General features: G+C 38.3%; 6 protein-coding genes across 9 annotated transcripts; 3 read left to right on the plus strand and 3 right to left on the minus strand.

Moving 5' to 3' along the window:
* Positions 1-800: 800 nt before the first annotated feature.
* Positions 801-4,597, plus strand: LOC106138561 (RNA polymerase II-associated protein 1). Its single transcript, XM_013339738.2, has one exon. It carries the CDS (start codon positions 923-925, stop codon positions 4,562-4,564), a length of 3,642 nt encoding a protein of 1,213 aa, XP_013195192.1. The 5' UTR covers positions 801-922; the 3' UTR covers positions 4,565-4,597.
* Positions 4,598-4,967: 370 nt separating this feature from the next.
* On the plus strand, positions 4,968-15,973 carry LOC106138534 (cell division control protein 45 homolog). 4 transcript variants are annotated; one of them, XM_060950662.1, is made up of 11 exons: positions 4,968-5,722; positions 5,814-6,104; positions 6,622-6,696; positions 7,168-7,302; positions 7,844-8,029; positions 8,669-8,826; positions 9,952-10,153; positions 11,416-11,610; positions 12,630-13,422; positions 14,907-15,049; positions 15,472-15,973. In XM_060950662.1, exons 1-11 carry the CDS (start codon positions 5,672-5,674, stop codon positions 15,538-15,540), a joined length of 2,298 nt encoding a protein of 765 aa, XP_060806645.1. In that variant the 5' UTR covers positions 4,968-5,671; the 3' UTR covers positions 15,541-15,973. The 4 variants fall into 4 exon arrangements, with proteins under 4 accessions (XP_060806645.1, XP_060806646.1, XP_013195161.2 ...); XM_060950663.1 differs by having other exon boundaries at positions 4,970-5,722; positions 14,907-15,057; XM_013339707.2 differs by having other exon boundaries at positions 5,266-5,722; positions 12,630-12,787; positions 15,472-15,972.
* A 944-nt stretch (positions 15,974-16,917) lies between these two features.
* LOC106138533 (venom serine carboxypeptidase) lies at positions 16,918-19,008 on the minus strand. Its single transcript, XM_013339705.2, is given in 2 exon segments — positions 16,918-18,269; positions 18,272-19,008. Coding segments are annotated over 2 exon segments (1,395 nt in total). The 5' UTR covers positions 18,891-19,008; the 3' UTR covers positions 16,918-17,493.
* A 1,166-nt stretch (positions 19,009-20,174) lies between these two features.
* LOC106138554 (venom serine carboxypeptidase-like) lies at positions 20,175-22,171 on the plus strand. Its single transcript, XM_013339733.2, has one exon. It carries the CDS (start codon positions 20,350-20,352, stop codon positions 21,799-21,801), a length of 1,452 nt encoding a protein of 483 aa, XP_013195187.2. The 5' UTR covers positions 20,175-20,349; the 3' UTR covers positions 21,802-22,171.
* A 546-nt stretch (positions 22,172-22,717) lies between these two features.
* LOC106138522 (venom serine carboxypeptidase-like) lies at positions 22,718-24,102 on the minus strand. The gene has a single exon (XM_013339692.2). The coding sequence runs from the start codon at positions 24,092-24,094 to the stop codon at positions 22,718-22,720; it is 1,377 nt and encodes a 458-aa protein (XP_013195146.2). The 5' UTR covers positions 24,095-24,102.
* A 676-nt stretch (positions 24,103-24,778) lies between these two features.
* Positions 24,779-26,388, minus strand: LOC106138555 (ATP-dependent RNA helicase WM6). Its single transcript, XM_013339734.2, has one exon. The coding sequence runs from the start codon at positions 26,269-26,271 to the stop codon at positions 24,994-24,996; it is 1,278 nt and encodes a 425-aa protein (XP_013195188.1). The 5' UTR covers positions 26,272-26,388; the 3' UTR covers positions 24,779-24,993.
* Between the last annotated feature and the right edge of the window lie 1,022 nt (positions 26,389-27,410).

The raw sequence follows: 27,410 nt of genomic DNA on the forward strand, positions 1-27,410 counted from the left end.
CGCTCACTTCTATGCACAGCTACTGGATGTACGCCCCATGAGCGTATGTTTAATCATTCACGACGTTCTTCTAATGGACAATCAATGCCATCTTGGCTCACAGAAGCAGATAAAGCTTTATATCGAACCCCGGTGAGGAGAAGTAAATATGATCCTCTTGTAGAAGAAGTACAATTATTAGAAGCTAACAACCTTCATTCACACATAAGATTACAGAATGGACGAGAATTAGTAGTTTCAAACAGGCACTTAGCCCCAATGGGTACTTCGTCTGATACTGAGGAGGCTGATTCTGATTCATCTAATTGGGATTCAGCAGAGTCAAACGAAGAGACAACAACTGAAGAACAGGAACCAGTTAATTTGACTACAGATGCTACTACAACACAAAACCCTGAACTGCGACGTTCTACTAGAGACCGACGTCCACCGTCTCATCTTCAAGATTACGATCTTTCTTAAAACCTGGGGAGAATGTGGTGATATGCAACCTCCACATTAGCTTTGACACCTTTTATCATAAAACGAACATTACAGTTCTGTCACATGTTCAAAGTCATACTGTATAATTTTATTGAATAAAGCCATATTTACTGAGAAATGGTTAGTTATTCTACAAGTAGTGATCAGATATGCATGTGCTAACAATAAGATTCACGACGAGTCTTACAATCAATAAAAATATTGCGCTTTAGAACAAATTATTGCGGTTTCATCAGAGACAGCTAGCAGCACTGTTAAATTTTGTTTTGTCAATGTCAATTGTCAAAGATGGCAATAGATGTCAAAACGGGTAATTCCATTGTCCATGTCCTTTGTTTTGTTGCGTTTGTGATTGTGAGATGTACTATACAATTAAGGTGTTTTTTCGTATTAATATTCTTATTCCCAAAGTAACGAATTAGTTCCATAAAATATAACCATGTTTACCAGACCTAAACCCGGTGAAGATGAAGACGAAATATTACGAATGCAAGAGGAATTTTTACGCGAGAAGAATAAAAACCAACATTTGCAACCAGCAGCACAAGTCACCAATTTACGACCGAAAGGAACCAACAATAATGTTATAAGTGATACGAGAAAACCTTCAAAGTATGCTCAGTTAAAAGGGTTAAAAAATCATGAAGAGAAACAAGATGAAGGTGAGTCTGGTGCCGAATTTGGCGCAATTGTGGGTGATATTATTGAGAAAAATACAGGAGAACTACCAAAATCAAAAGATAATGTAATAGAGGATGACAAAGTCTATTATCCCAAAGTGATTCCATCAATTTTAGGAAATATTGTAGAAAAGAATGTAGATACCATTATGGTGTTTAATGGTAAACCAATGCCACCTCAAGGGTTTCCAGTAGCGGTTAAACGAGATCCTACTCTGAGTGTTGGCAAAAGAACTGCATCTAACCTAAAGGCTGCCAAAATTCCTAGAACAGAAACAAAAATGGACACTGATGAGTCATCTTCTTCCATTGTGCAAATAAAAGAAGGCTTGTCTGAACAAAAAAATCTTCCTACAAAAAGCTACATTGTATCATCAAGTGAAGCTGATGACATTCATAGTGAAAATGTTAAAACTCTTAGTAAATTATCTGAAAAAGAAATTTTAGAGGAACAAAGAAAGTTGATGTCCAATTTAGATCCAAAAATAATAGAATTTATCAAAGCTCGTCGTCAGAAAGCAACTACAGAAGAAAACTATGCACCATTTAAAAACCCTAATGCGAAATCAGAAGAAACAGATGGAAACATGGATACTGATGAATCATTGAACAACTTGCCAGCTGATGATTCTCTCTGGGAAAATGACGTCCTCTCACATCCACAAGTAAACAATTGGGTGCACTTTGACTCTCTTGAAAAAGACAAGCTGATGTGGATGAGAGGTATTGAAGAGTGTAAAAAACTTAGACCAGATGAGCCTTATGAGGCCAGATTTAACTTCAATGGGTACCTGTTGCCCTACACTATAGAATACACGGAGAAAACAAAAACATTGTTCCACCATGGAGAAGAACCACACAGGCCGGGCTACACTTTATCAGAACTGTTTGAACTTTCAAGGTCTGCAGTAGCGCAACAGAGGGTCATGGCACTGAATACAATTGCTGGAATATTAGACTACTACAATGCAGGAATTTACAAAAACATCATAGAAATTCCACTCAGCAAAATATTTTTTGTCATTCGATACGCTATGGATGAAAATAAGCCTTTGATATTAGAACCGGCTTTGAAAGCAATGAGAAATTTAGTGTACAATCGAATTGATGAAGCTAGTTTAGATGCTTTACTTGGATTCGGAGAAGGCTTGCACCAGCCATGTTTGGAGAATGACAAGTCAGAGATAGATGAATTGGAATCTAAGGAAAGTGATTTGAAAGATTTCCATTTGGCGGAAATTGATATCATCACGGCTTTAATGAGAACTGATGTGCTACAGAGATTGTATTATATTTTGGAAACTGTTAAACCATCTTTTAACTGTGTCCATTATTGCTTACAAATATTGACAAGGCTTGCCAGGGATTCTGTTGCAACGGCAATGACAATAATTCAGACTGATCACTTGATGCAGTGTATCATTAAATATTTTCTGCCCGCTAGCAGTTTGAGCTTTGCTTTCATTCCACAAATAGTGTACAATGGTAAACCAATCTTAGCTGCTCTGAAATTCTTTAGAGTTCTGTCACTGCAAAGTATGGATATTAGTGGCATTTTAGTACAAAAATATGATATATTGAAACCAATTTCTGAGTACATAAGCTCTGGTGTAGATGGGACGTACGGCCTTCGGGTGCAAATAGAAGCTTACTCTATTCTTTGTAACTTGTTGCAGTTCTGTTTCGGCACACAAGTAGCTAAATCTCTGTGTCCTATGATTGTTACAACTCTTTATAAACATGTGAGAGGAACAGATATCTTTAGTAATTCTTCTGTGGTCTCTGCCACTCACGCTGCGGTTGTTTTGCAATTCACTAATAAGTTCTTAGGTTGCTACTCTGTGAATCGTGATTCTTTCAAACAGCAGGTATATCCACTATTGAAGGAAGGGATTCAGAAGTGGCTTGCACAGTTGGCGCACTCAGAAACTTACACCTGTGGACACCTCAGACTTATAAGTGCAGCACTGGACTGCTGTAAAACTGTTCTGTTGCTTGAAAGGTTGCAATTGAAGTTTCTCAGTGATTCCTTAAAGACGCTTTCTGCATCTAAAGGATTCAAGGAGATAATAAGAAATTTGATAGCTTCTTCTAATCTGTTGTCAAAAATTGAGAACAGTGATCTTCATTACACTAAGAATTTGAAATGTCTCGGAACATCTGTGATAGATTCTACACAAAAGGTATTACCAATCCTTAATGTGAATTCGCCTATCCCGTTTTTGTCATCACTGCTGGTTGTGTTAAGGCTAACGGAAGATTCACGGGTCACAAAATGTATTTACGATCACTTCTCAACTTATCTGAGAAATGTGGCGAATAAAGCTCCCAGTTTGTGTGACAATTGGTTCACTAGAATCGAAACTGACTTTTTATTTAGCCTTGTGAAAATTGCTGTCCTCAATGATTTCCCAGATACAAATAAAGACCTTATTTACAAAGTTGCTAGTAAGCTTTGCTACATTTTAAGGATGGACAAGAAGTTTGAACTGGAATTTCTTTTCAACAGTGTTGTTTTCAATAAAAATTGGTTCACAGCTGAAAGACTGTTCAATTTATTATCACTATCTGATGCAGAAAACTTCTCCAAGGCTCTGACTTCAATAGGGGATATAAAACTTAGTTACCGCAAAGTAATCAACTTGAGCTATAGAGAAACATATAATAATGTATTGAGGAAGTGGCAGGAACCATTTCTGCCAAGAGATTGGATATACATGCCTATATTGATCTTGTATAGTCAAGGAGGAGAAGAAAAACTAAGAACAAGCGAGGAGCAGGCTGACAAAGTGGCACCAATGAAGGAACTCATCATATCAGGCTGTTTAGAGTGGATCCTCTTCAATGAACTATGTTTCCCGGATCTACTGAACGACATAAACATCACAGATAGATTTTGCCGCATCCTGTGCGTCTTTTTATGTGATAACTCCCTGTTTCTTGAGAAAAACATAAAGCTTTTACTGCGGAAGTGTGTTCAAACTCTGTTTAAAAACAAGGCAGGTTTCGATTTTGACAAGGAGTTGACAGGGTTGCATAATTTCCAGGATTTTTACACTCAGCTGTTGGAGCAGTTCCAATCAGTTAGTTACGGGGACCACACTTTCGCTGCATGCATTTTGGTGCCTTTGGCGCAACAGCATAACGTGAAGTGGCGAAAGTTGCTTTGGTCAGAATACGCTGGATGTTTGCGAGCGCTCGACTGCCCCGAAGAGCTTCTCTGCTACCCTGTAGAGGATTATCTTTATCCAGAAGAAACGGACGAGTCATTGATAAAGTCTTACTTCCAAGCTGTAAACAGTAACCTGTTGAGGCCAGACACAATAGCGTATAGGATAGCTCAACATCACGTAGAGTGCTTTAAGAAAAGACAAGATGCCTTGAATAATGTTAAGCAATAATTTTTGTATGTACCTATGTAATTAAAATTTATGTAATATTATATTTACTTTTTATGAAACAGTTGTTATTTTATTGCTGTGCACATTTTATAATTGTAGATACTTACTTTATCATTCCTGGCACCAATAGAAAAAATATTAGGACCACTCCATCTCTTTTTCATGGATGTCGTAAAAGGCGACTAAGGGGTAGACATATAAACTTGGGATTCTTTCTTTAGATGACGGGCTAGCAACCTTTTACTGTCAGTTTTTTCAAAACTAGGCTTTGTCTACCTCGTCTGAGGATATAGACGTGATTAGATGTATGTATGTATTTACTGAAATGCAAGAAGATACTGTTCTTAGATACCAGTAAAACCATTGTCTACTTTGGTCATCAATAATTCTTCTGACTAACGTCGATAGCGTTTTCCCTAGAGAAAAGCTTATGATTAGCTTCGATCCGGGAGGAAGTTACAAGGAACCACGCCCGTCACATCATATTTGTGTCCTGACCTGACTGACAAAAGAGTATTTTAACACAGTGTAACTACTGCTGGCCGAGTGATTTATTCCCGCCGTTTTATCTCTTACGACAAAATTTCTCAAGTTATTATGTTTTATTATCTGCACAATGGCACTCACGTAGAATAAAAATATACTGCAAACGAACTATCGATGCATAAGGACCGCTTTTTGTAAAATGTTGTACCTACTCATATTATGCAAATAAAAGTTTGAATTTGAATGCTAAGTCATTGTACAAGCTCGCATTTCTGGCAGAATTTTGCCCAAAGCTGAGATCAAAATTTCTGTCCATTATCATAAGAGGCGAGATAAGAAAGTCAGCCAGCAATCATTCGATGGAGAAGTCTCAAAAACATATTTATTAAGTAAATGAAGGTTTCGATCTCACTGGAACGCACCCAATAAATTTGGCGGGATTTTTCATGTACTTTTGACATTTCAAACTTTCAATTTGATTGACGTTTTGCGACACAAGTCGAACAGGTGTTTTTGTTGTCCATTATATTCAATTAACGAGTTACAAAATACTATAAAATACACGAAAAATACTTAGATAATCAGATTAAAATGGAAAATTAATATAATTGCTGGATCAAAATGTTCATAGAAGATTTGAAGACTGATTTTTACGACGTATTATTAGGAAATGTAAGTAATAAGTTTGAAATTATGTTGTTTACCATCTCAAAACATTCATTTTCTGACTGAAATCCATCGAATTATTAATATTTTCTTACAGAGAGTGCTGTTATTAGTTCATTACGACGTCGACGCAATATGTGCGTGTAAAATATTGCAAGAATTGTTCAAATGTGATAATATTTCGTACACATTAGTGCCAGTGGGGGGTATTGCAGAGTTGAAAACGGCATACGAAGAAAATAATGAAGAAATCAAATATGTGGTGATGGTTAATTGTGGTGGAACTATAGATCTAGTGGATATCTTACAGCCAGAAGAGGATGTAGTTTTTTTCGTTTTAGATTCACATAAACCAACAGACATTTGTAATGTGTATAGTGATGGACAGGTAAGACATTCAAAAAGTTATCGTATCTATATATAAATTAAAAACAACAATAGTGTTACAGGATAACACATTCTTTTAAAGCTTTGAAAGGTATTAAGGAGATGGGAATGGTATTCAGGTAGAAACATACCTACATCAGAATATTTCTTTATTTACATATCTATGATATGCCAAAAACACAGATTGAGCTGTCTCCAAACACAGGTATTTGCTTCATTACACCATGATCTTCCTGGCATAAGTCTCCATTTGGTCCTCCAAAATATCTGAAGTGGAGCCCAGGGATTGCCTGATATTTAAGCAAACAAATGTTACAATGCTTGACAAAAGTGGTTTCTGTTACCCTTAATGATTACAGAAAGTCAAAAAATTAACATAGGTCTCACAAGCTGAGCTTTAAATACATTGGATTTATTAAAGCCAAATATTATGGTACATATTGTTATGGTAAGAAAAAAAAATTGCAATAGAAATCTAGTTTTTGACACGAATTAGTAAACATATTCTTGTGTTTCAGGTGAGATTAGTGTACAAGGATAGTGAAGAGAACATTCCCAACTTTGATGATATATTCAGAGATGATGAAGAGGAGGTAAGACATTAATAGGGTAATGGACCATACAGCTAAACATGGCCTTTCAGTCTTTTCAAGACTGTCAGCTTAGTCTACCCTGCAAGAGATATAGACGTGATTATATGTATGTATGTAATTATCCATACACTGAAAGGGTGCCATGGAAATCTATCTGAATTGTAATTATATTTTTTTAATGTTATGTGAAATAAGAATCCCTCATTTTCTTGAGGGGATTTTTATGAACTTGCAAAGCATTTCAATGTTTTTCAATTTTTAAGAGACACTCTCTTTAGGGTTTAGCTAAAGCCACGAGAACCAGCAAGTAGCCGCCTGAGAATAGCGAGCTACTTAACTTGGTGAGAACCAGAGTAGACGAAAGGAGAGGGTCCAGGGCGCGTCCGCCTTATGAAGGGTTCCCGGGTTGTAAAGATGGTGTAGACAAGACCATGGTGGCAAGTTGAAATTCTTCAACACTTAATATTTCAGGAAGACCAGCCAACAGATAGTGGCATGGAAGCCCTAGAGGCGGTGGTGGAGAAGCGTCGTGCACGCCGAGCATGGGAGGAGCGCCGTCATACGTTGATGTTTAATTATACGCAGTTCTCGTACTTTGGGAGACCGGTGAGCGATACTAAGGATTATATAGCAAATTTAATTGAGCATTCTTTTTACAAATTTATATCTTATCCAACTGATTATATTGGTATTGTTGTGTACATCATTTACGAGTATAGCAAACCCCGCAGGAACAGTACTTTTTCCGGTCTAAAATTACCCAATGTTTTGCCCAGGATGCAAAAGTGTAATGGTACTAAGTTTCAGCATAATGTTATAGTTATTGCATGATTCCTAAATATATGGGCAGTTATACATTTTTACAATCTTATTTTATTGCGTATCACATAATACATGCTAATTTTTTTTTTTTGTTCAATGCACATTATTTATCATTGTACAGATTTATTATACGTGTACTGTGATAAGATGTGCCATCATTGAGTTATTGATTATCCAGTAACACAAGTTTCGAACTTACGTAGTTCATTGCGTATTGTAATGACTAATAACTTTTCCCTTTCTTACTATTTTTGTATATTACTCAGTTTTATCAATTAAAAAATCACCCTGTGTATTTGTTTATTGATGATCAATGTTGTTCCAGAGCGCGTGCGTAGCCCTGGAAGTGTCCCAGCTAGTGTCGCGCTGCAGCGTGACGTGCGCGTGGAGCGCGAGCGTGGCGTGCACGGCGATGGAGGCGCTGTGTGCGCGTGCGCCTGCGTTGGCCGTGCTCGATGCCAGCCAGCTGCAGCGCGTGCTGGCGCACCGGCAGCTGCAGGAGGACCAGCTGGTGAGTGTCTCAGCTAGCGTCACGTTATATCTATCGATCGAAATATGTATCTATAGTTGACCTCGAAAATCATCTATCTACGGTATTCGAACCTGTTTTCCCAGACAATCGCCCTACCGCTGCACCACAGAGTTAGCCGTTAAAATCAATACAGGGTGATATTTTAAACAACTGCATCCTTTTAAACATAGACTATACCCATGCTTCTGAGCCGTTTGAGCCTATTTTTATTTAAATTAAACGTCATCATTTTCACATAACCCTCAAAAATTACGTCACACGCTTTATTAAAGACCAATACTACAAAAAGAAATTAAAACTAAACATGTAAATAAATGTCTGAAAAATAAATTATTTTTCTAGTATCAAGATCAACTAAAGTACAGAGTTGTCGAGATCGCTCAGCTGAATGAATTGTGTCGTTGACCTTTGAATCTGATGCGTCGCTTTTCCGCCGGCCGGGGTGATATGACGTATTTAGGCTCGTGGATTTTGATATGTTTTTTTTTTTTTGTACTTTCTGAAATATGAACCGATATTTTTGTATTAACGTTTTTAAATATCCTTTAGATGAGTACACTTAACATTTAAATTTATGCAGTTGAATTAAAAGTCACCCTGTATATCTGTTTCTTTCAGTCGTGTCACATAGTTATAGAGAAAGACGCGTGGCTCCCCCTGTACCGGTCGTGGTCGCTGGAGGCGGCGCTGCGGCACGCCCCCTTAATCGGTCCCGCGCTCAAGCTGCACACGCTGGCTGGGGAGGGGCGGTTACGGCAACTGCTGGCTGATATGGGGTATGTATTTTGCAACAGAACATTTAAATATTTCACTTTCGCCTGAGACATACATACATATAATCACGTATAGACGTGATTATAATATGTTGTATTTTTAAGACTGCTGGCTCTGTCTACTATAGATATAGATCTATAGATCCATAGTAGACAGAGCCTTGAAAGATTGATAGGCCACGTTCAGCTGTTTGGCTTATTGATAGAATTAAGGTTTCGTCTGATATTCTCATTATTATTGTTATCGTCTTTTTTTTCTCGTGCCGTGTGCTCGGCACCAATATAAATAGAATAGGACGACTCCATCTCTTTCCCATGGACGTCGTAAAAGGCGACTAAAGGATGGGCTTATAAATTCCTTTTAGGCGATGGGCTAGCAACCGGTCACTATTTGAATCTGAATTCTATCATTAAACCTAACAGTTGGACGTGGTCTATCAGTCCTTTCTAGACTGTTGGATCTGTCTTCCCCGCAATGGATATAGACGTGATTGTATGTATGTAAATAAGTCCACTCCGATGTTACTGTATTAATGGTCTATGGTAAATTTCTCATCCAAAATCAGGGCCTATTCATTCAGTTTACATCGATATATACCTAATTTACATGAAATGGTCCTTTGAGCCGTATCAACCATGGAGTATAGAATTTTACTAGTTTTATTTTCAAACTAGTTATGTTTCATATAATATAAATATAACTTATTGAAATCAAGCAGTATATGTACATAAGCGTCGGAAAAAACTTCATTCATTCATTTATATGATCACGTCTATATCCCTTGCGGGGTAGACAAAGCCAGCAGTCTTGAAAATATGATAGGCCACATTCAGCTGACAGGCTTAATGATCTACTAAGAATTAAAGAGAGTTCTACTCTATTCATTTTATTTATTTATGTACACAAAATTATACAGTACACAGGTAGTAAGTATAAGTAAGTAGTAAGTATACAGCATTCAATTCAGTTATTCTAGTACTTGAAATAAGTAGCACCTTTGCTACTTATTTCAAAAGAAATCTCTTTCAGTAGAGAGGAGATATGAATTTTGGAGCGGTATGGCGTGTGCATAAACAACATTTAACTAAAGATACATGCTACTTTCATTTGAGAACATTTAATTCCAGCTACCCGCTGTCACAAGCCCGCCAAGCCTACCGCTCTATGGACGTGGAACTCCGCCGGGGATTATGCACCGCCCTCGCCACTGCGGCACCCAAACTAGGGCTCCCGGACCCCACCAGGGCCTCGTTCCTGCTGAGAAGGCCACACAAGCCTCCGCTACCCGCCCTTGACTTGGTCTACATCATCATGGCTCTCATAGAACATGTAAGTTTTTAGTTGCTGTAAGCAACCTTCATGTACGCCATAGCAACGGTTGTCATGACTAGTTTTATAGGTTAGGAAATTATGTAAGATATTGTAGGTATTTATTGTCAAATATTTTTATGTTATGTCCAACAATATTATACATACATACATATGGTCAAGTCGATATCCCTTGCGGGGTAGACAGAGCCAACAGTCTTGAAAATACTGAATGGCCACGTTCAGCTGTTAGGCTTAATGATAGAATTGAGATTCAAATAGTGACAGGTTGCTAGCATATCGCCTAAAAAAGAATCCCAAGTTTGTAAGCCTATCCCTTAATCGCCTTTTACGACATCCATGGAAAAGAGAGGGAGTGGTCCTATTCTTTTTTGTAGTGGTGCCGGGAACCACACGGCACTAGTTTTATTAGTTAGGAAATTATGTCAGATATTGTATTTATTGTCAAGTATTTTTATAATATGTCCAACAGTATTATAGTATTTTTTTCTAATTGTTTCTCTCCTCTTTTCTCCTTTTGTCTTCTGTAGTGAATAAACTAACTTTGCGACTTCCTACAGTTACTGCGGCCCTCAAATCGGGGAGCCCATCGGAGTTTCATTTTTGTTGAGAAAGTCCCACAGACCATCTTATGTGGCAATGACTTTTTCTGAGTTTGAATGTTAACTAACAATTCAATGTTATATTTTTTTAAATTTGTTCAATTTTGAAAACAGGAATCCAGGTGTCGTGTTTTTTCCTATTGGGATGAACTTGGGATTCCCCTTGTTGGATGGATTAGCGACCTGTAACTTTGTATATATGTATGTAGGAGACCTACACAACATGGTTTCAGTGCAGTGCCGTGTGGTTCCCGGTAGAAGAAAGATTAGAACCACTCCATCTTTTCCCCATGGATGTCGTAAAAGGCGAATAAGGGACAGGCATATAAACTTGGGATTCTCCTTTTAGGCGACGAGCTAGTAACCTATCACGTTATATGAATCTCAAATCCATCATTAAGCCAAACAGCTGAACGTGGCCTATCAGTCTTTTCACTGTTGGCTCTGTCTACCCTGCAAGGGATATAGACATGATTATATGTATGTACCGCTCCAAAATTCATATCTCCTCTCTTGGGTCTACTGGAAGAGATTTCTTTTGAAATAAGTAGCACCTTTGTACTAGAATAACTGTATTGAATGCTCCTGTATATAATTTTGTGTACATAAATAAATAAAATGAATAAATAGAGTAAAGTATGTACGTACGATTGCTACTAGGACACGATCCCCAAAGCGGAGGGCTTCCAACACGCGCTGTCGGCGCTGGAGCCGGCGGGGGGCGGCGCCGCCGTGTCGCTGGGCGCGGCGGCGGCGCAGCGCGCGCTGGCGGCCTGCCGCAAGCTGGTCGCCGCCACGCTCGGCGAGCGGAGGCTGATGCGGGCCGGGCCCTTCAGCTACTTCATAGTTCCTGAGGTAGGTTTTCTGCGAGAGAATATATATATATTTATATATATACATACATATACTAGCGGACCCGACAGACTTCGGTTTTCTGCGAGAGAATATTTATGTATACAGGGTGACATTTAAAACAACTGCATCCTTTTAAACATAGACTATACCCATGCTTCTGAGCTGTTTGAACCTTTTTTTATTTAAATTAAACGTCATCATTTTCACATTTAAAAAACCTTCAAAAACTGCGTCACACGCTTTAATACAGACCAATACTACAAAAAGAAATTAAAACTAAACAAGTAAATAAATGTCTGAAAAATAAATTATTTTTCTAGTATCAAGATCAAGTAAAGTACAGAGTTGTCGAGATCGCTCAGCTGAATGAATTGTGTCGTTGACCTCTGAATCTTACGCGTCGCTTTTCTGCCGGTCGGGGTGATATGACGTATTTAGGATCGTGGATTTTGATACTTTTATTTTTTTTCGTACTTTCTGAATATGAACCGATAATTTTCTTTTAACGTTTTTAAATATCCTTTAGATGAGTAAACTTAACAGTAAAATTTATGCAGTTGAATTAAAAGTCACCCTGTAGAATATGATTATAAGAAAAATTTTGTTATTTTGTGAGAAATATGAATGTAAATAGAAATATGACGCTAGAAATCTTGTTTGTTTCTGTTAGTAACTTCTTTGTTTCTAACGCAATATTATATTTGTTATTTGTTCTTTTTTTATTTGAAATGAAGACTGTCAAGATTTATTTATTTTGTTATACAACGTGTAACGCAGAGAGGGTGTATCATATGAAGTGGATGGATACTATACCTTAAATAGATTCTTCCTACTTCTACAACTGGTCCTTATCACCATGTTTATAAATGCATCATGTCAAAATAAATTCCTCTTGCCAAATACATTAAGTGGTGTACTACAACCGCTGTATTATTGGCGTCAATAAATTAAAAAAAAAAAACTGAAATGTCCTTTTTTTTTTCATTTTTCAAATTGAACATGTCAGTGTTTGGCCGCAGGGCTGCCCGGAGGCGGGCGCGGTGCGCGGCCCGCTGTGGCTGGCGCTGGCGGCGCGCGGCGCGGCGGGCGCGGCGCCCGTGCTGGCCAGCGCGCCGCGCGGCCCGCACCACGCGCTGCTGCTGGGGCTGCCGCCGCGCTCCCAGCACGAGCCGCGCAAGTCTGCTATATACTATACATACATACATACGGTCACGTCTATATCCCGTGCTGGCCAGCGCGCCGCGCGGCCCGCACCACGCGCTGCTGCTGGGGCTGCCGCCGCGCTCCCAGCACGAGCCGCGCAAGTCTGCTATATACTATACATACATACATACGGTCACGTCTATATCCCGTGCTGGCCAGCGCGCCGCGCGGCCCGCACCACGCGCTGCTGCTGGGGCTGCCGCCGCGCTCCCAGCACGAGCCGCGCAAGTCTGCTATATACTATACATACATACATACGGTCACGTCTATATCCCGTGCTGGCCAGCGCGCCGCGCGGCCCGCACCACGCGCTGCTGCTGGGGCTGCCGCCGCGCTCCCAGCACGAGCCGCGCAAGTCTGCTATATACTATACATACATACATACGGTCACGTCTATATCCCGTGCTGGCCAGCGCGCCGCGCGGCCCGCACCACGCGCTGCTGCTGGGGCTGCCGCCGCGCTCCCAGCACGAGCCGCGCAAGTCTGCTATATACTATACATACATACATACGGTCACGTCTATATCCCGTGCTGGCCAGCGCGCCGCGCGGCCCGCACCACGCGCTGCTGCTGGGGCTGCCGCCGCGCTCCCAGCACGAGCCGCGCAAGTCTGCTATATACTATACATACATACAGGGTGACATTTAAAACAACTGCATCCTTTTAAACATAGACCATACTCATGCTTCTGAGCCGTTTGAGCCTATTTTTATTTAAATTAAACGTCATCATTTTCACATTTAAAACACCCTCAAAAACTACGTCACACGCTTTATTAAAGACCAATACTACAAAAATAAATTAAAACTAAACATGTAAATAAATGTCTGAAAAATAAATTATTTTTCTAGTATCAAGATCAAGTAAAGTACAGAGTTGTCGAGATCGCTCAGCTGAATGAATTGTGTCGTTGACCTCTAAATCCTACGCGTCGCTTTTCCGTCGGCCGGGGTGATATTACGTATTTAGGATCGTGGATTTTAATACTTTAATTTTTTTTCGTACTTTATGAAATATGAACCGATATTTTTCTTTTAACGTTTTTAAATATCCTTTAGATGAGTACACTTAACAGTTAAATTTATGGAGTTGAATTAAAAGTCACCCTGTGTACATAGCCATGGTCACGTCTATATCCCTTGCGGGGTAGAGACAACAATACATATGGCACACTCTGATATATACTATACATACATACGGTCACGTCTATATCCCAAGCGGGGTGGACAGAGACAACAGGCTTGAAAACACTGAGTGGCCACGTTCAGCTGTTTGGCCTAATGACAGAATTGAGATTCAAATAGTGATAGGTTGCTCGCCTGTCGCCTAAAAAAGAATGCCAAGTTTGTAAGCCATTCCCTTAATAGCCTTTTACGACATCCATGGGAAAGAGTGGTCCAAATGTTTTTTGTATTGGTACCGGAAACCACACGGTACACTCTGCTGTACTATATTATACACTAGAGGCTGAACTTCGTCCGCATTGAAACCATATCAATCCCGCGGGAACTCCGGGATAAAAAATAGCCTATATGTTATTCTGGGTCTTCAGCTATCTACATACCAAATTTCATCGTAATCGGTTTAGTAGTTTTTTGCGGTAACAGAGTAACAAACATCCATACTGACGTAAAAACTTTCGCATTTTTAATATTAGTAGGATACACACTTCACAATGTGGTGTACATTCACTTCACTCTCAGACCAGAAGGTTGACTGGTAGATGCTGCTTCTAGCATTGAGTCCACCAATTGACCTATACATTTGTATTTTGTACCATTAAGTTGAAATAAATAAATACATACATTTCTTTAATTACTAAAATATATGTGAACTTAGACGGCTTGCTGTTTAAAAAATCGTTCACGTGAGAATTTAACAAATATTTCGCGCGGACGAAGCTGCGGTTAAAAGATACTTTTGTAATTAAAACATTCACCAGTGAACCGAACAACAATAAAGATTTAACCAACTTATATTTGCGGTCAATATGCACACATTTTATAAGAACTGACCTACATATTTAAATTTGTAATGTATTCATTTGAATGTTGTAACTACGATTTCAAAAAAAGAATATGTCCGTTTCCAGTCTATTCGGCGCGGCGTTTGAGCAGGCGGCGGCTAAATGCGGCGCGTCCATTTCCCTGGACTTTCTGGACTCGTCCGTCATCACGCTGCCGATCGCTCAGAGACCACAATTTCTGGACGCCCTCACAGCGCTACTGGCTTGATGTAAGCAGGTATAAAGAGTATTTAGGCTATTCTTTATTTTTTTTTAGTCAAAGTGATGTTAATCACCATCAAACAGATTGAAAACATTTATATCTATATCTATACTAATATGATAAAGCTGCAGAGTTTGTTTGTTTGTTTGAACGCGCTAATCTCAGGAACTACAGGTTCGAATTGAAAAATTATTTTTGTGTTGAATAGACTATTTATCGAGGAAGGCTTTAGGCTATGTAACATCACGCTGCAACTATTAGGAGCGAAGAAATAATGGAAAATGTGATAAAAAATCGGGTAAATTATTCATCCTTGAGGGCTTCAATGATGCCGAAAATAACTATTCCACGCGGACGAAGTCGCGGGTACAGCTAGTTATGTATAGAATACGAGAGGATTGTATTGAGATGAGTTTTTTTTAATTGCAGTTAGCACGAAACGATGATCCCGCCGCTGCCACCTGTGTTTACATGCATACTTGCGAAGAGTCTGTTTAAATATGCATTTAGCCTCCTTTTTTAGGTACACACCACCATTACTTGGAAATTGTTAAAAAAATTGTTGTTCGTCAATATTTCGCCAGGTTAGATGTGATCTGAATTAAAAATTCTTAAAAAATCCATTGATTAAAGAAATGAATCTTAGTTCGAATCGTAAATACGCGCATATGGTTCTCTGCCTTTTCGGCGAAAATCGTTTGGCAGATCATCACTTGCCAATCAACGTTTCGCAAAATTTTATTTCGCGGAATAATCATTTGCCAACTATATCACTTAATTTTGTTTCATTTCCCAACTTAGGTAACTATTGCCAACTGTACGTTTGGTCTGGCTTTTATAATGACACTTTTCACAAGGCCAACTTTCAAGTAGCGAACGTTTCAGTTAGAGTAATATTCATTTAATTTTATGTATTGTTTACCAAATAATATATTATTGTTTTTTTTTTTCCATAATTATTTTTCTACTGTAGCTAATATTCAAGTGCCCTGTGTAGTGAAACAAAAGCGATTCGGTTCTGGCACTTCGCCGGCCGCTGCCGCGGCACGCTCGCTTCGCTCGCTCGGCTCGTGCGTTGATGGTCGCAGTTCTAACCTAACCTAACCGATTTCTTTCGATTTCACCTCAACTACGTTAATAAAGGAAACCGTTGCCAACGAGGGGGAAATAGAAAATATATTAACAGGTGCCCCACCAGAACCTAAGAAAAAAAAAAACTTAGACAAAGACGAAAGAATCAACAGAATTCTTGAACACAAATCTTCATATTCACATGAAAATTATTAATGTGCATTGCTGCTAATTTAAAGTGTTAATTTTTTTTTGTAATTCTTTAATAAAAATTGCATGTCGAAATTAGTTTACAGTACCTTTTTCGTACATTTATATTATGATATTTATATCATAATATAAATGTACTGTTATACAGACGAAACGTTATTCGTCTAAAAGTTGTCTGGCCTAGTGAAGGATTTGATAAATGATAAGTGCCCGAAACGTGTTCTGTCATTATAATAATGAGCTTAACAATAATTCTACCAAATGAAACGTTATCATACAAAAATTTGACAATCTTTAGTTGTCAAAGTGAAAATCAGGCGAACCGTTGTTTGGCAAGTGATAATCCGCTAAACAATTTTCGGCGAGAAGGCAGGATACCACGCGCATAAATATGACAATTAATTTTATCAATAACCGATTTTCAATTAATTAATGTTGTAATAATTAAAAATGATCAATCATAAAAATTAATGAATTCCATACTGAAATGAATGTTTGAAAACTTATGGAATTGTAGGTTAATTTAGTTTATTATTTATATAGAATTAGATTTTGTAATGAAATAAAATAATTTGAAATAAATATATTCTGTTTTATTTCATATACACCTAGTTAACAATTTAGTATTGAGATTTGGAAACATAAAACTTGTAAATTCACATTCACAGCTTCCTTACAAATGAAAACTAAATCATAAATCTAATTAAATTTCTATGTTTTTCCCTTTATGTTTATATGTATAGTATAGACACATGAAGAACAAAGCTAAAGTTACTATTACTAAGATTCTTAGCTCTACCCAAGTATTTCGCGTTACTTATTTACCATGTTTAGTTAACAAGACTAAAATAAAAAATTATGAAGTAAACCCACCTCAATTTTGTTTGCGATCCTCTTATTGTCAGGTTGGCTGGAAGAGATCTGAGATAAGCCTGCCTTCGTACTGTACTAGTGTTTTATATTTGTAATGTACTCCTTTAGTGAACAATAAAGCATTTACTTACTTATTTACACCCAATTTAATAATTATACTTTGACAAAATAAAATATAAAAGTAAAAAAAAGAACTAAGTATTTTTATAAAACCACTCATAAGCTAATTTTAAAACTGTAGCACCAAAATTTTAATTGCACTCTGAAATTGTTACAACAACTATTGTTATACTAAAATCAAAATTTTCTCTTTACAAATCTAGTTATGAGGTTTAAGGCCCACTTCGGCTGGTCGTGAGGGACCATGTGCCCAGCATTGCGCACCAAAACCTCTGTGAGGTTCCCTGCTCGCTTCACATAACCTGCAACATCATCTCTAACCCTCCAAATTTTTCTCGGTGCCCTCCTATACTCATCTGCTGAGGAAAAGTTGAGATTCCTTAAAAAGTTCTCTGTCAACGGATAAGCTACAATAATATCTAACTGCCCATTGTAGAACATAATACGATAATGCGATAACAGTTCCGAAATATAAGGTGCTACAGACTTCAAAATGTCTTTAGCAAGATACAATGCTACATTTTTTGCTTCAGCATTGAATGGTCTCCCGCCCACGTGAACACTTCGTCTGACCTCGTCCTTCTGGAGTTGCTTCACAAGCGGAGCAACGTCAAGGTCGCCCGAAGCTTGTAGGAAGTTGTAGTAATTGTCAAACCCTGTGTAAGATTTAAAGTATGAAGTGTTGGCCACATCTCCATCCATCAGCTGATCCATCAACAGGTCTGCCTGCTCCCAGTTCTCATTTTTGATGTTCTCAGCTATTGTCGATTGGTATTTCTCAAACACTTTCAACTGAACATCGTCAATTAATCCGTGCTGATATAAATAGTTCCCATAATCTAACTGGTTGATAGGGTCACAGTACCCATTGCCTATAGCCAGCCCTTTCAAGTTAATCTTCTTTTCATGACCATTTGTATTCTGTTTATGTATTTCCATTCCTAATGCGGGTACTTTCCTGCGTAAGATTCTCCAGTAATATAAAATTCATTGTTTCTCAATTTTGGAAATAGTGTCAGAAACTGTTGAAGACTGCTGTAGAGACCTTTGGAGACACAATCCTCGTTAGTGCAGTAGCCTTTCTCGTGATCGGTGAAGCTGAACCCGGTACCGACGGGGTTATCAATAAAGAGCAGGTGATAACTCAGCGCCCAATGATGTTTTCGCATTATAAATCCATTATCATTAGCCGTTATCGGCCCCAATTCTTCGAATAATCCGAATAATGAACTGCCCCCTGGACCACCTTGCAGCCAGAGCAGCACCGGCGCAGATTCATCTCGAGATATTGGCGGAAAATACCAAAAATACTGATTAGAGTTGTAAGTTTCGTTGACTGTGAAAAATCCGGCATAGCTTCGACATCCTAACTTTTCAGTAATGGAGACTTGAGAGAGGTTTTGAGCTAGAGGTATAGATCCCTTCTTTAGGTACGGGGTGAGTATGAGTGGATCACCGGCGTTTCCAAAGCTGGCTTCTAATTTTATGCGGGGATACACATAGGGAAATACGTGGGCTGTTACTTCTAAACTTAAACAAATAAGAATTTTCGTATATATTAATTTAAGAAACATGATGATGATAATAAAAAGTTCAGATTTGTATTTATTTTATTTGAAATAGGTAGTCGAAATCAAAGTTTAAATTTACGAAACCGCACAGTAAACTTCAACTAGCAAATGATAAAATGTCAGAACGACAGTCAGAAGTCAGAAAAGAAAAACAGTTATAGTGACAGTGACTACAGAGACTGTTATGACAGCGAACTCCATGTATTGCCTCAACTTTGTATGTAAAATCTAGCGTTTTTTTGCATGATCAGGATACAGACATCTTCAAAATTCAATTTTTTTTTCATTAATATGGGACATTGAAAACATCACATATTAATTGTCATATTGTTTGCAACATTGGTTGACGTCGAATAAATAACTTAAAACTAATAACTACACTAAAACTAATACTATAAACTAAACGCCATCCAAAAATATAGTTATTTCTATTAGTTTCTTTAAAAACTCTGATTTCACTTGGACAGCGGAGGCAGAAAAACAAACTATAAGTGGAATTTAGACTCACTGACACTGACTTTTTTGTCTATGCTGACACTGGCTAATGAATTAGTTTTCAATTAGAACTTAGGTCACGTATCCTGACGCACATTGTTTGCGTCAAAAATGTAAAGAAGCACTTAAGAAGTTTGCACTTCAAAAAAGCTAATTAACTACTAAGAAAAGAATAAGAATTTCATGGAAAAGACGTCATAAATGAACCCCAATATCTCAAGAAGCGTTGGTACTATAGTCAGTTACCCTTGCGGTAGCAAATGTCAGCAGACCTTGTCGGAGTTGACTATTAATAGTTTTGGAAAGCTAGTTTCGATGCGCAAAGTAAATCCTTGAAGTGAATATAAATCTTTGAATCACCTAGATTAATAAATCCGTAATACAAGTTTAATTCTTCAATGTTCATCCGGAAACTTGTGTAATAATAATAAAGTCACTCGAAACCTTCGCGTATATTTTTTTCCATTCCTTATCTAAAAACTTATAAAAGGGCAAAAAAAGCTCATCCGCTGCTAAAACTTACTTTGTGATAAAGATTTAAAAATGTACAGAAGTAGATTTCTATTTCTTATAAGGATATACCAAAGTATAGTATGGATTTAAAGCAAAGTACAGACGATTTTAAGATATATTAGATGATTTAAATATATATTCATGATTCTTTGAAATGATTTAATCACTCTTCGTAATGTATGGACTCACTCATGTTGAGGAATCACTCAAAAAGTTACATCTCTACTACTTATAGTTTTACTCTTCGTGAAGTTGGTAACACAAAAGTCAAGTCAAAAGAATAACCTATTTGAATTGTGGTGGTAGGGATAAGTATGAAAAATTTTTGTAATCAAGTCGTATTTTGTATAATAATAATTTGAGCTGATAACACGAGTTATAAAAATAGACGAGACTTTGTATAAAAGTAAAAACCGGCTGTTTTTCTCGCAGTTTACTTGATGTAGTAGCGGCAATGGGTCGTTTAACTGAGTGTTTTATTTTCGTTCAAATATTTACTTCTTGTTATTGTTTTCTACACAATTACCCTAAAATATCGTATGGGATCGATGATGGCGGGGACACTGGTGAAGCTCTGTTCCTCACGCCATACATTGAGAGCGGTAACGTGAGTGAGGGGCGGCGACTCGCTCGTGTTCCCTTCACAGAAAGCCTCCGAATCAAAAGTTTTGCCGGCTATTTCACCGTTAACAAGACCTACAACTCCAATCAATTCTTTTGGTATTTCCCCGCCATGGCGCCAAACAGCCAATTAGCACCAGTTGTATTGTGGTTACAAGGAGGACCCGGCGCGACATCGCTTTATGGTCTTTTCACTGAAAATGGGCCACTCAGAGTTCGCAACAAGAAATTGGAGAGACGCAAGTACAACTGGGCACTGAATCACCATCTCATTTACATAGACAACCCTGTAGGAACGGGATTCAGTTTCACGAAAGATCCAAAGGGTTACTGCACGGATCAAGTTCAAGTTGGAGAAGAACTGTACTCCAGTGTGGTGCAGTTCCTGCAGCTGTTCCCGGAGTTGCAATCTAACAAGTTCTTTGTGACCGGAGAATCTTATGCGGGAAAATACGTCCCGGCATTGGCTTACACCATCCACAAAAAAAATCCTGATGCAAAAATAAAAGTGAATTTGAAGGGGATAAGTATTGGGAATGGACTAAGTGATCCGGAACACCAGATGGTGTATGGGAAGTATCTCAACCAGATAGGACTCCTTGACTTCAATCAGGAGAAGGTTTTTGAAGAATATCAAGACAAAACTGTTGATTACATCCGAAAAGGGAAGTGGGACAATGCGTTTGACACTTTTGACACACTGTTGAATGGAGATCTGATAGATGGCAAGAGTGTCTTCTACAACATGACAGGCTTCACTTTGTATTTCAATTATTTGCACACCAAGGATTACACTCAATATGAAGACTTCGGCACATTTATCCAAGCAAGTGCTACGCGAAAACAAATTCACGTGGGAAATTATCCTTTCAATAATGGAACTATTGTGGAACAGCATTTGAAACAGGACGTTATGAAATCCGTAGCTCCTTGGATTTCCGAACTACTGGATCACTACTATGTTGTAATTTACAACGGCCAGTTAGATATAATAGTGGCGTATCCTTTGACGGTCAATTATTTGAGGAATTTAAATTTCACTGGAGCTGATGAGTATAAGACTGCAAAAAGATATATTTGGAAGGTGGACGGAGAGGTTGCGGGCTATGTCAAGCAGGCGGGCAAGCTCGTGGAGATCATGGTGAGGAATGCGGGCCACATGGTTCCTGGAGACCAGCCAAAGTGGGCTTTAGATTTGATCACAAGGTTCACCCATGAAAAGACATTCACAAGAGACATATTGAGGCATCCTCATTTTTCAAATAAATATAACAGTAGGTTATAAACATTATTCTCTTTATTGTTTCCAAGTAAATACCTATGTTGTTATCATAGTTATGTTTAAAATTTATAAATCTAAAATATGCAAATACATAACATGCTATTTGTTTTAAATTGTTCTAGTATAATTTAATAGCTAGATATTCTTTGGTACGTATGTAATTGTTTGTTTTCATTGATTATTTCTTTGTTAAATACCTTTGTGATTGATATCAAATTGTTAAATTTCTGAGAACACAGAATAAGGATTTATTTTGTATGTTTATTGCTTTGGTTATTGTAATTCGATCTGTAGTACTTAGAATGTAAGCGTGTTGATTGTTGTAAGGTGAAGATTATTATTACTCGAATAAATGTTTCTATTTTTTTATGTACGCATTTGTTTCATTGCCCTTATTTTTACATTACACGTCTTTATTCCTTACATGTTAGACAGAGTCAGGAGGTTTTTAGTAGGTAATGTGTAGCATTTATAGAAAACCCTAGTTAAAATAGAAGATTATTCTTTTTGAGAAGCGATTAAGGGATTAAGCTGTTTCACCTAGAACAACAGTCAACCATGATTCCCAGCTGGTGGTAAATAACAAGAAAACAAAGCCAAAAATGCGTAAAATAATATAGAGGGATAATTCCGAGGGAACTCCGGGATAAAAGGTAGCCTATATGATATTCGGGGTCTACACCTACCTACATACATACCAAATTTTATTGTTATCGATTCAGTAGTTTTTGCGTGAAAGAGTAACAAACATCCATACTAACACACAAACTTTCGCATTTATAATAGGATTTATAATTTATAATGGGTAATAATGCATTCAATCAAAACAATAGAAATTACCTACACATTTTTTATTATTAAAAAGTTGGCGCACACGCAGAGAGGCCTTCGCTTCATGTCTTCCTCATGATGGCTGAAATTATGATGCCCAATACGTAGGGTAACCTGCCAGGGTCTCTTCATGAGTTAGTCTAGTGATCATGTCTAGTGCCCACTTAGGTTGATCTCCAGGCACCATGTGACCGGCATTCCTCACCATTACTTCTACCAGTCTCCCGGCCCCTTTAACATAGCCCGCAACCTCTCCATCCACACTCCAAATATATCTCTCCGCCGTCTTATACACGTCAGCTGCAGTGAAATTTAAATTACTCAAAAAATTAACTGTTAAAGGATACGCTACTATTATATCCAACTGACCGTTGTAAATAAGTATGTTGTAATGATCAAGGAGTTCCGCAATCCAAGGTGCTACGGATTTCATAATATCCTGGTTTAAATTCTGCTCTACCACACTCCCATCGTTAAAGGCATAGTTCCCAACGTGAATCTGTTGGCGTATTGTACTTTTTTGGATAAAATCACCGAAATCTATATCTTTGCTGTAAGTGCTGGTATGCAAAATATTAAAGTGTGTCGTAAAGCCAGATAAATTGTAGAACGATTGGATTAGAGTATCCATTGTGTTTATAGCATTTGCCCATCTCTCCTGTTCAATGTTATATTTTATTTCAGCTTGATAATCTTCAAAAACCTTTTTCTGGTTGAAGTCAATGAGTCCGATCTGGCTGAGATACTCTCCATATTCTATCTGGTGGACCGGGTCGCTGAACCCGTTCCCGATGCCTAAACCTTTCAAGTTTACTTTTATTTTTGCATCAGGATTTTTCTTGTGGATGGTGTATGCCAATGCCGGGACGTACTTCCCGGCGTAAGACTCTCCAGTTACGAAGAACTTGTTTGATTGCAACTCCGGGAACAGCTGCAGGAACTGCACCACGCTGGAGTACAGTTCTTCACCAACACGGACTTGATCCGTGCAGTAACCCTTTGGGTCATCTGTGAAACTGAACCCAGTTCCTACAGGGTTGTCTATATAAATGAGGTGGTGATTCAGCGCCCAGTGATATTTGCGTCTCTCCAACTTGTTATTACGCACTCTTATAGGTCCATTTTCTGTAAACAGGCCAAAAAGAGACGATCCGCCGGGACCTCCTTGCAACCACAGCACGATTGGGGCGTCTCGCCTGTTCTCCATGGCGGGGAAATACCAGAAGAATTGATTGGAATTATAGGTCTTGTTGACGGTTAAGTAGCCAGCGAAGCTCTCGATTCCGAGGGTGTCCGTGAGAGGCACGCGGGCGAGGCGCCGCCCCTCCGTCACGTTGCCGCTCTCCACGTATGGCGACAGGAACAGAGCCTCACCAGGGTCCCCGCCATCGCCAATCAGGCGCAATATCCTGGGATAGGTATGTAGGAAACAATTATACGAAGAGAATATTTGAAGGAACAACATGAACTTATTCAAATAACCCATTGTCGCTAGGCACTTAGCTTAGGCGCAAGTCAGGTCTGATTATTACCGACTGTCAATAAGTACCCACCAAGGAATGCACTTATGTAGAAAATGCTTGGTCGTTAATTTCTTAAATTTCTGAGATACCTACCTACCTGTATGCTACTGCTACACACATACCCAAGTACCTTTTATTGTTTTAAGGTATGTATTTTATGTAGGTAGGCACATTGACCATGTAATAAGAATGAAGAAAATGGATTTAGTGTCGTTTTTGCTACCAATCTAGTTGCTTTACTTCTTTTGCCAGTCAATTTCAAATAACTAGCATACTTATGTATTTTGATGCTCACAAGTGACTTATTGTAAAATTGCACTTTTAAATTTAATTCTTTTTTCTAATTTAAAGTTCAATATAATTTAAGGAACACATTACATACAATAAGGTATCCTTTTGATATTGAGCAAGCATGAATCTATGTGTTGTATAAATTTTATCATACACAACTGGATGTTGAGAAGTTAAAATTGAACACTCAGAAATAACATGGTGTCTAGTTTTTTTATATCTGTTTAATTATCACAGAATAGCAATAGTGTTTCACTCTCAAGCAGACAAACAGGTACCTAAGCTATTACGACAGTTACAAGGCAATATTTTTGGGTTTGGCAATAAAAAGAATATTTAGTAAATACCAAATGTCAGTTTAATTACTCTTTAACCTAAAAATATTTGGACACAAAACTAGTGTAGACTTCTTAATTATACAAACCAAATGCCTACGAGAATACTTAGACAACACGGTTCTTAAGTGTTAACAAAATCACAATTTGATATCAGCTGATTGATACAAAATTAATGAAGTTAATTAGTAGAGGAATGAAGTACATTTTTAAATCTATCGCCCTTCAATGTAAGTAGACAACTCAATTTCTTCCGGCAACTCTGTTATATTTACATCAAAGCGATCTTGGACCTCGTTCAAAATTTTGGCATCATTCTCATCAGACACCATGGTAATTGCAAGACCTTTGGTACCAAAACGGCCCGCACGAGCTACACGATGCAGGTATGTGTCCGAATCCTCAGGCATATCATAGTTGAATACAATATTCACTCTTTCAATATCCATTCCTCGTCCAAAAAGATTAGTGGCCACTAGAATTCTCTTCTGGAAATCCTTAAATTGCTGGTATCGTGAGAGACGCTCATCTTGTGTCATGTTACGATGAATGCCAATTGCCGGGAAGTTCTGGTCAGTCAGGAGTTGAGCTAAAGCTATGCATCTTTGCACAGACTTCACAAATATAACCACTTGATTAAATTCTAGCACATCCAAGAGCTCAAATAATTTCTTATTTTTCTCATTTTCCTTGAGCTTGACGTAGTGCTGCTGCAGGCCGTGCAGTGTCAGCTTGGCTTCGTCATCCACATACACTTCCATGGGGTCCTGCATAAACTTCTTGCATACTGGCCGGATCTCCTTACTAAGGGTAGCAGAAAACATCATGACCTGCTTGCCATGAGGGGTATTCCTAAATATCTCCTGTACATCCCGCCTCATATCTAGAGATTCAAGCATCTTGTCACACTCGTCCAGGATAAAATGCTTCAGATGTTTCAAATTCAGTTTTTTACTGTTCACTAACGCTAGAATTCTTCCGGGGGTACCGACAACGATGTGCGGGCAAGCCGTCTTGAGCACCTCCTCATCCTTCTGTATTGGCATGCCACCGAAGAACACCGCAACACGAACTCCCGACATGTATTTAGAAAATCTTTCGTACTCCTTGCTGATCTGGAAAGCTAGCTCTCTTGTATGGCACATAACTAGCACGTATACATGATTCTCCGAAGGCTCCAATTGCTGCAAAGTAGCCAAAACAAACACTGCTGTTTTGCCCATACCCGATTTCGCTTGGCATAGGATATCCATGCTCAATACCGCCTGCGGAATGCACTCATGTTGAACTTCTGAAGGATGTTCAAAACCACAGTCGACGATAGCACGTAAGATCTCTGGTTTCAGGAGAAAATCCCTAAAGCCGGAGCTGTGGATAGATACGTAGGAGCCTTTAACCTCTTTTTTTGGCGCCGCTTCGGTTGCTCCATCAGCGGTCTGCTGATCTGCCTGCTCTTCATCTTCGTAATCGAGAAGATCGTCGTTATCAGCCATTGTTTGTTTTATTTAACTTGATCTAGTGTCTTCACTACAATCTCTTTGAGCACGTGAAATATATTTTCAAAACCTTTTTACAACAATGGCGTCCTCGGCGTCAATCTTTAGTAATCAGTGTTGCCAACCGATTCTTTTGAAAAAGCGCTTATTTGAACCTTAAAAAACGCTAACAGATTGTTATGAATTTGATAAAAAAGCGCTAAGATGGTTTTTATAAGATAAGGTGACTAAATAAGGAAAAAAGTCATCCTTCGAGTTAGTGGTTGTTTTTGTAAACTGCTACCTAGCCGGACCTACACACATATTTTGAGCGCAGATATACCAAATAAGCGTTAGAACAATGTGCAACGAAAGCGCTCAGTTGGTAACATTGCACTTTGTGTAGTGAAGTGAAAGCTGAGTCAGTGTGTAAAGTAATGGAATCGGTAATCGATTAACGATTAGGAATGCTCGCAATTATTTAAATGACAATCTCATCGCAACTAATGTTATAAATGCGAAAGTAAGTTTATTTGTTTGTTTGCGTTAAAGTAAATCTATGTGTGAATTTTTGTTGTTTTCTTAATGAAAATCACAGATTTAAAAACATTATGCAAATAAAACTGCGTACATTATGTACTGAACTTTAATCGATTCTTAAATCGTTATTTCATTTAGTTGCTTGTAAGATCATGAGGTCATGAATGCTCATCGATGATTCATATAAATCTGTCAGCAGATAAAATCATAGCAACATATAAAATCCTTAACCTAACTAATATTATTGGTGCGATGTAAGTTTGTTTGATTGTAATCTCTCACTCAGGTGGCGCTTAATTCGCACGGGCGGAGCCGCGGGTCATAGCTAGTTTATTATATATTATGAGATCTATGGGTTTAATAATGTTCAAAAGTAAAGTCGCGACAATAATAATTCGATTGGAATGGGGTTCCATTTTTACAAGAATATTATTTGGAGAGAGAGCGGGAACGGAAATTATGGTAATTTTTTGTTTTAGGCGAGCGAAGCGGATTTTTCGTGTAGTTAGTACTTATATTAATATAAAATAATGTTATCAATGAGTGCAGTGTGGTTCCCGGCACCAATAAAAAAGAATAGGACCACTCCGTCTCATTCCCATGGCTGTCGTAAAAGG

Source organism: Amyelois transitella, chromosome 22, assembly GCF_032362555.1.
Source record: "Amyelois transitella isolate CPQ chromosome 22, ilAmyTran1.1, whole genome shotgun sequence".
NCBI lineage: Eukaryota > Metazoa > Arthropoda > Insecta > Lepidoptera > Pyralidae > Amyelois > Amyelois transitella.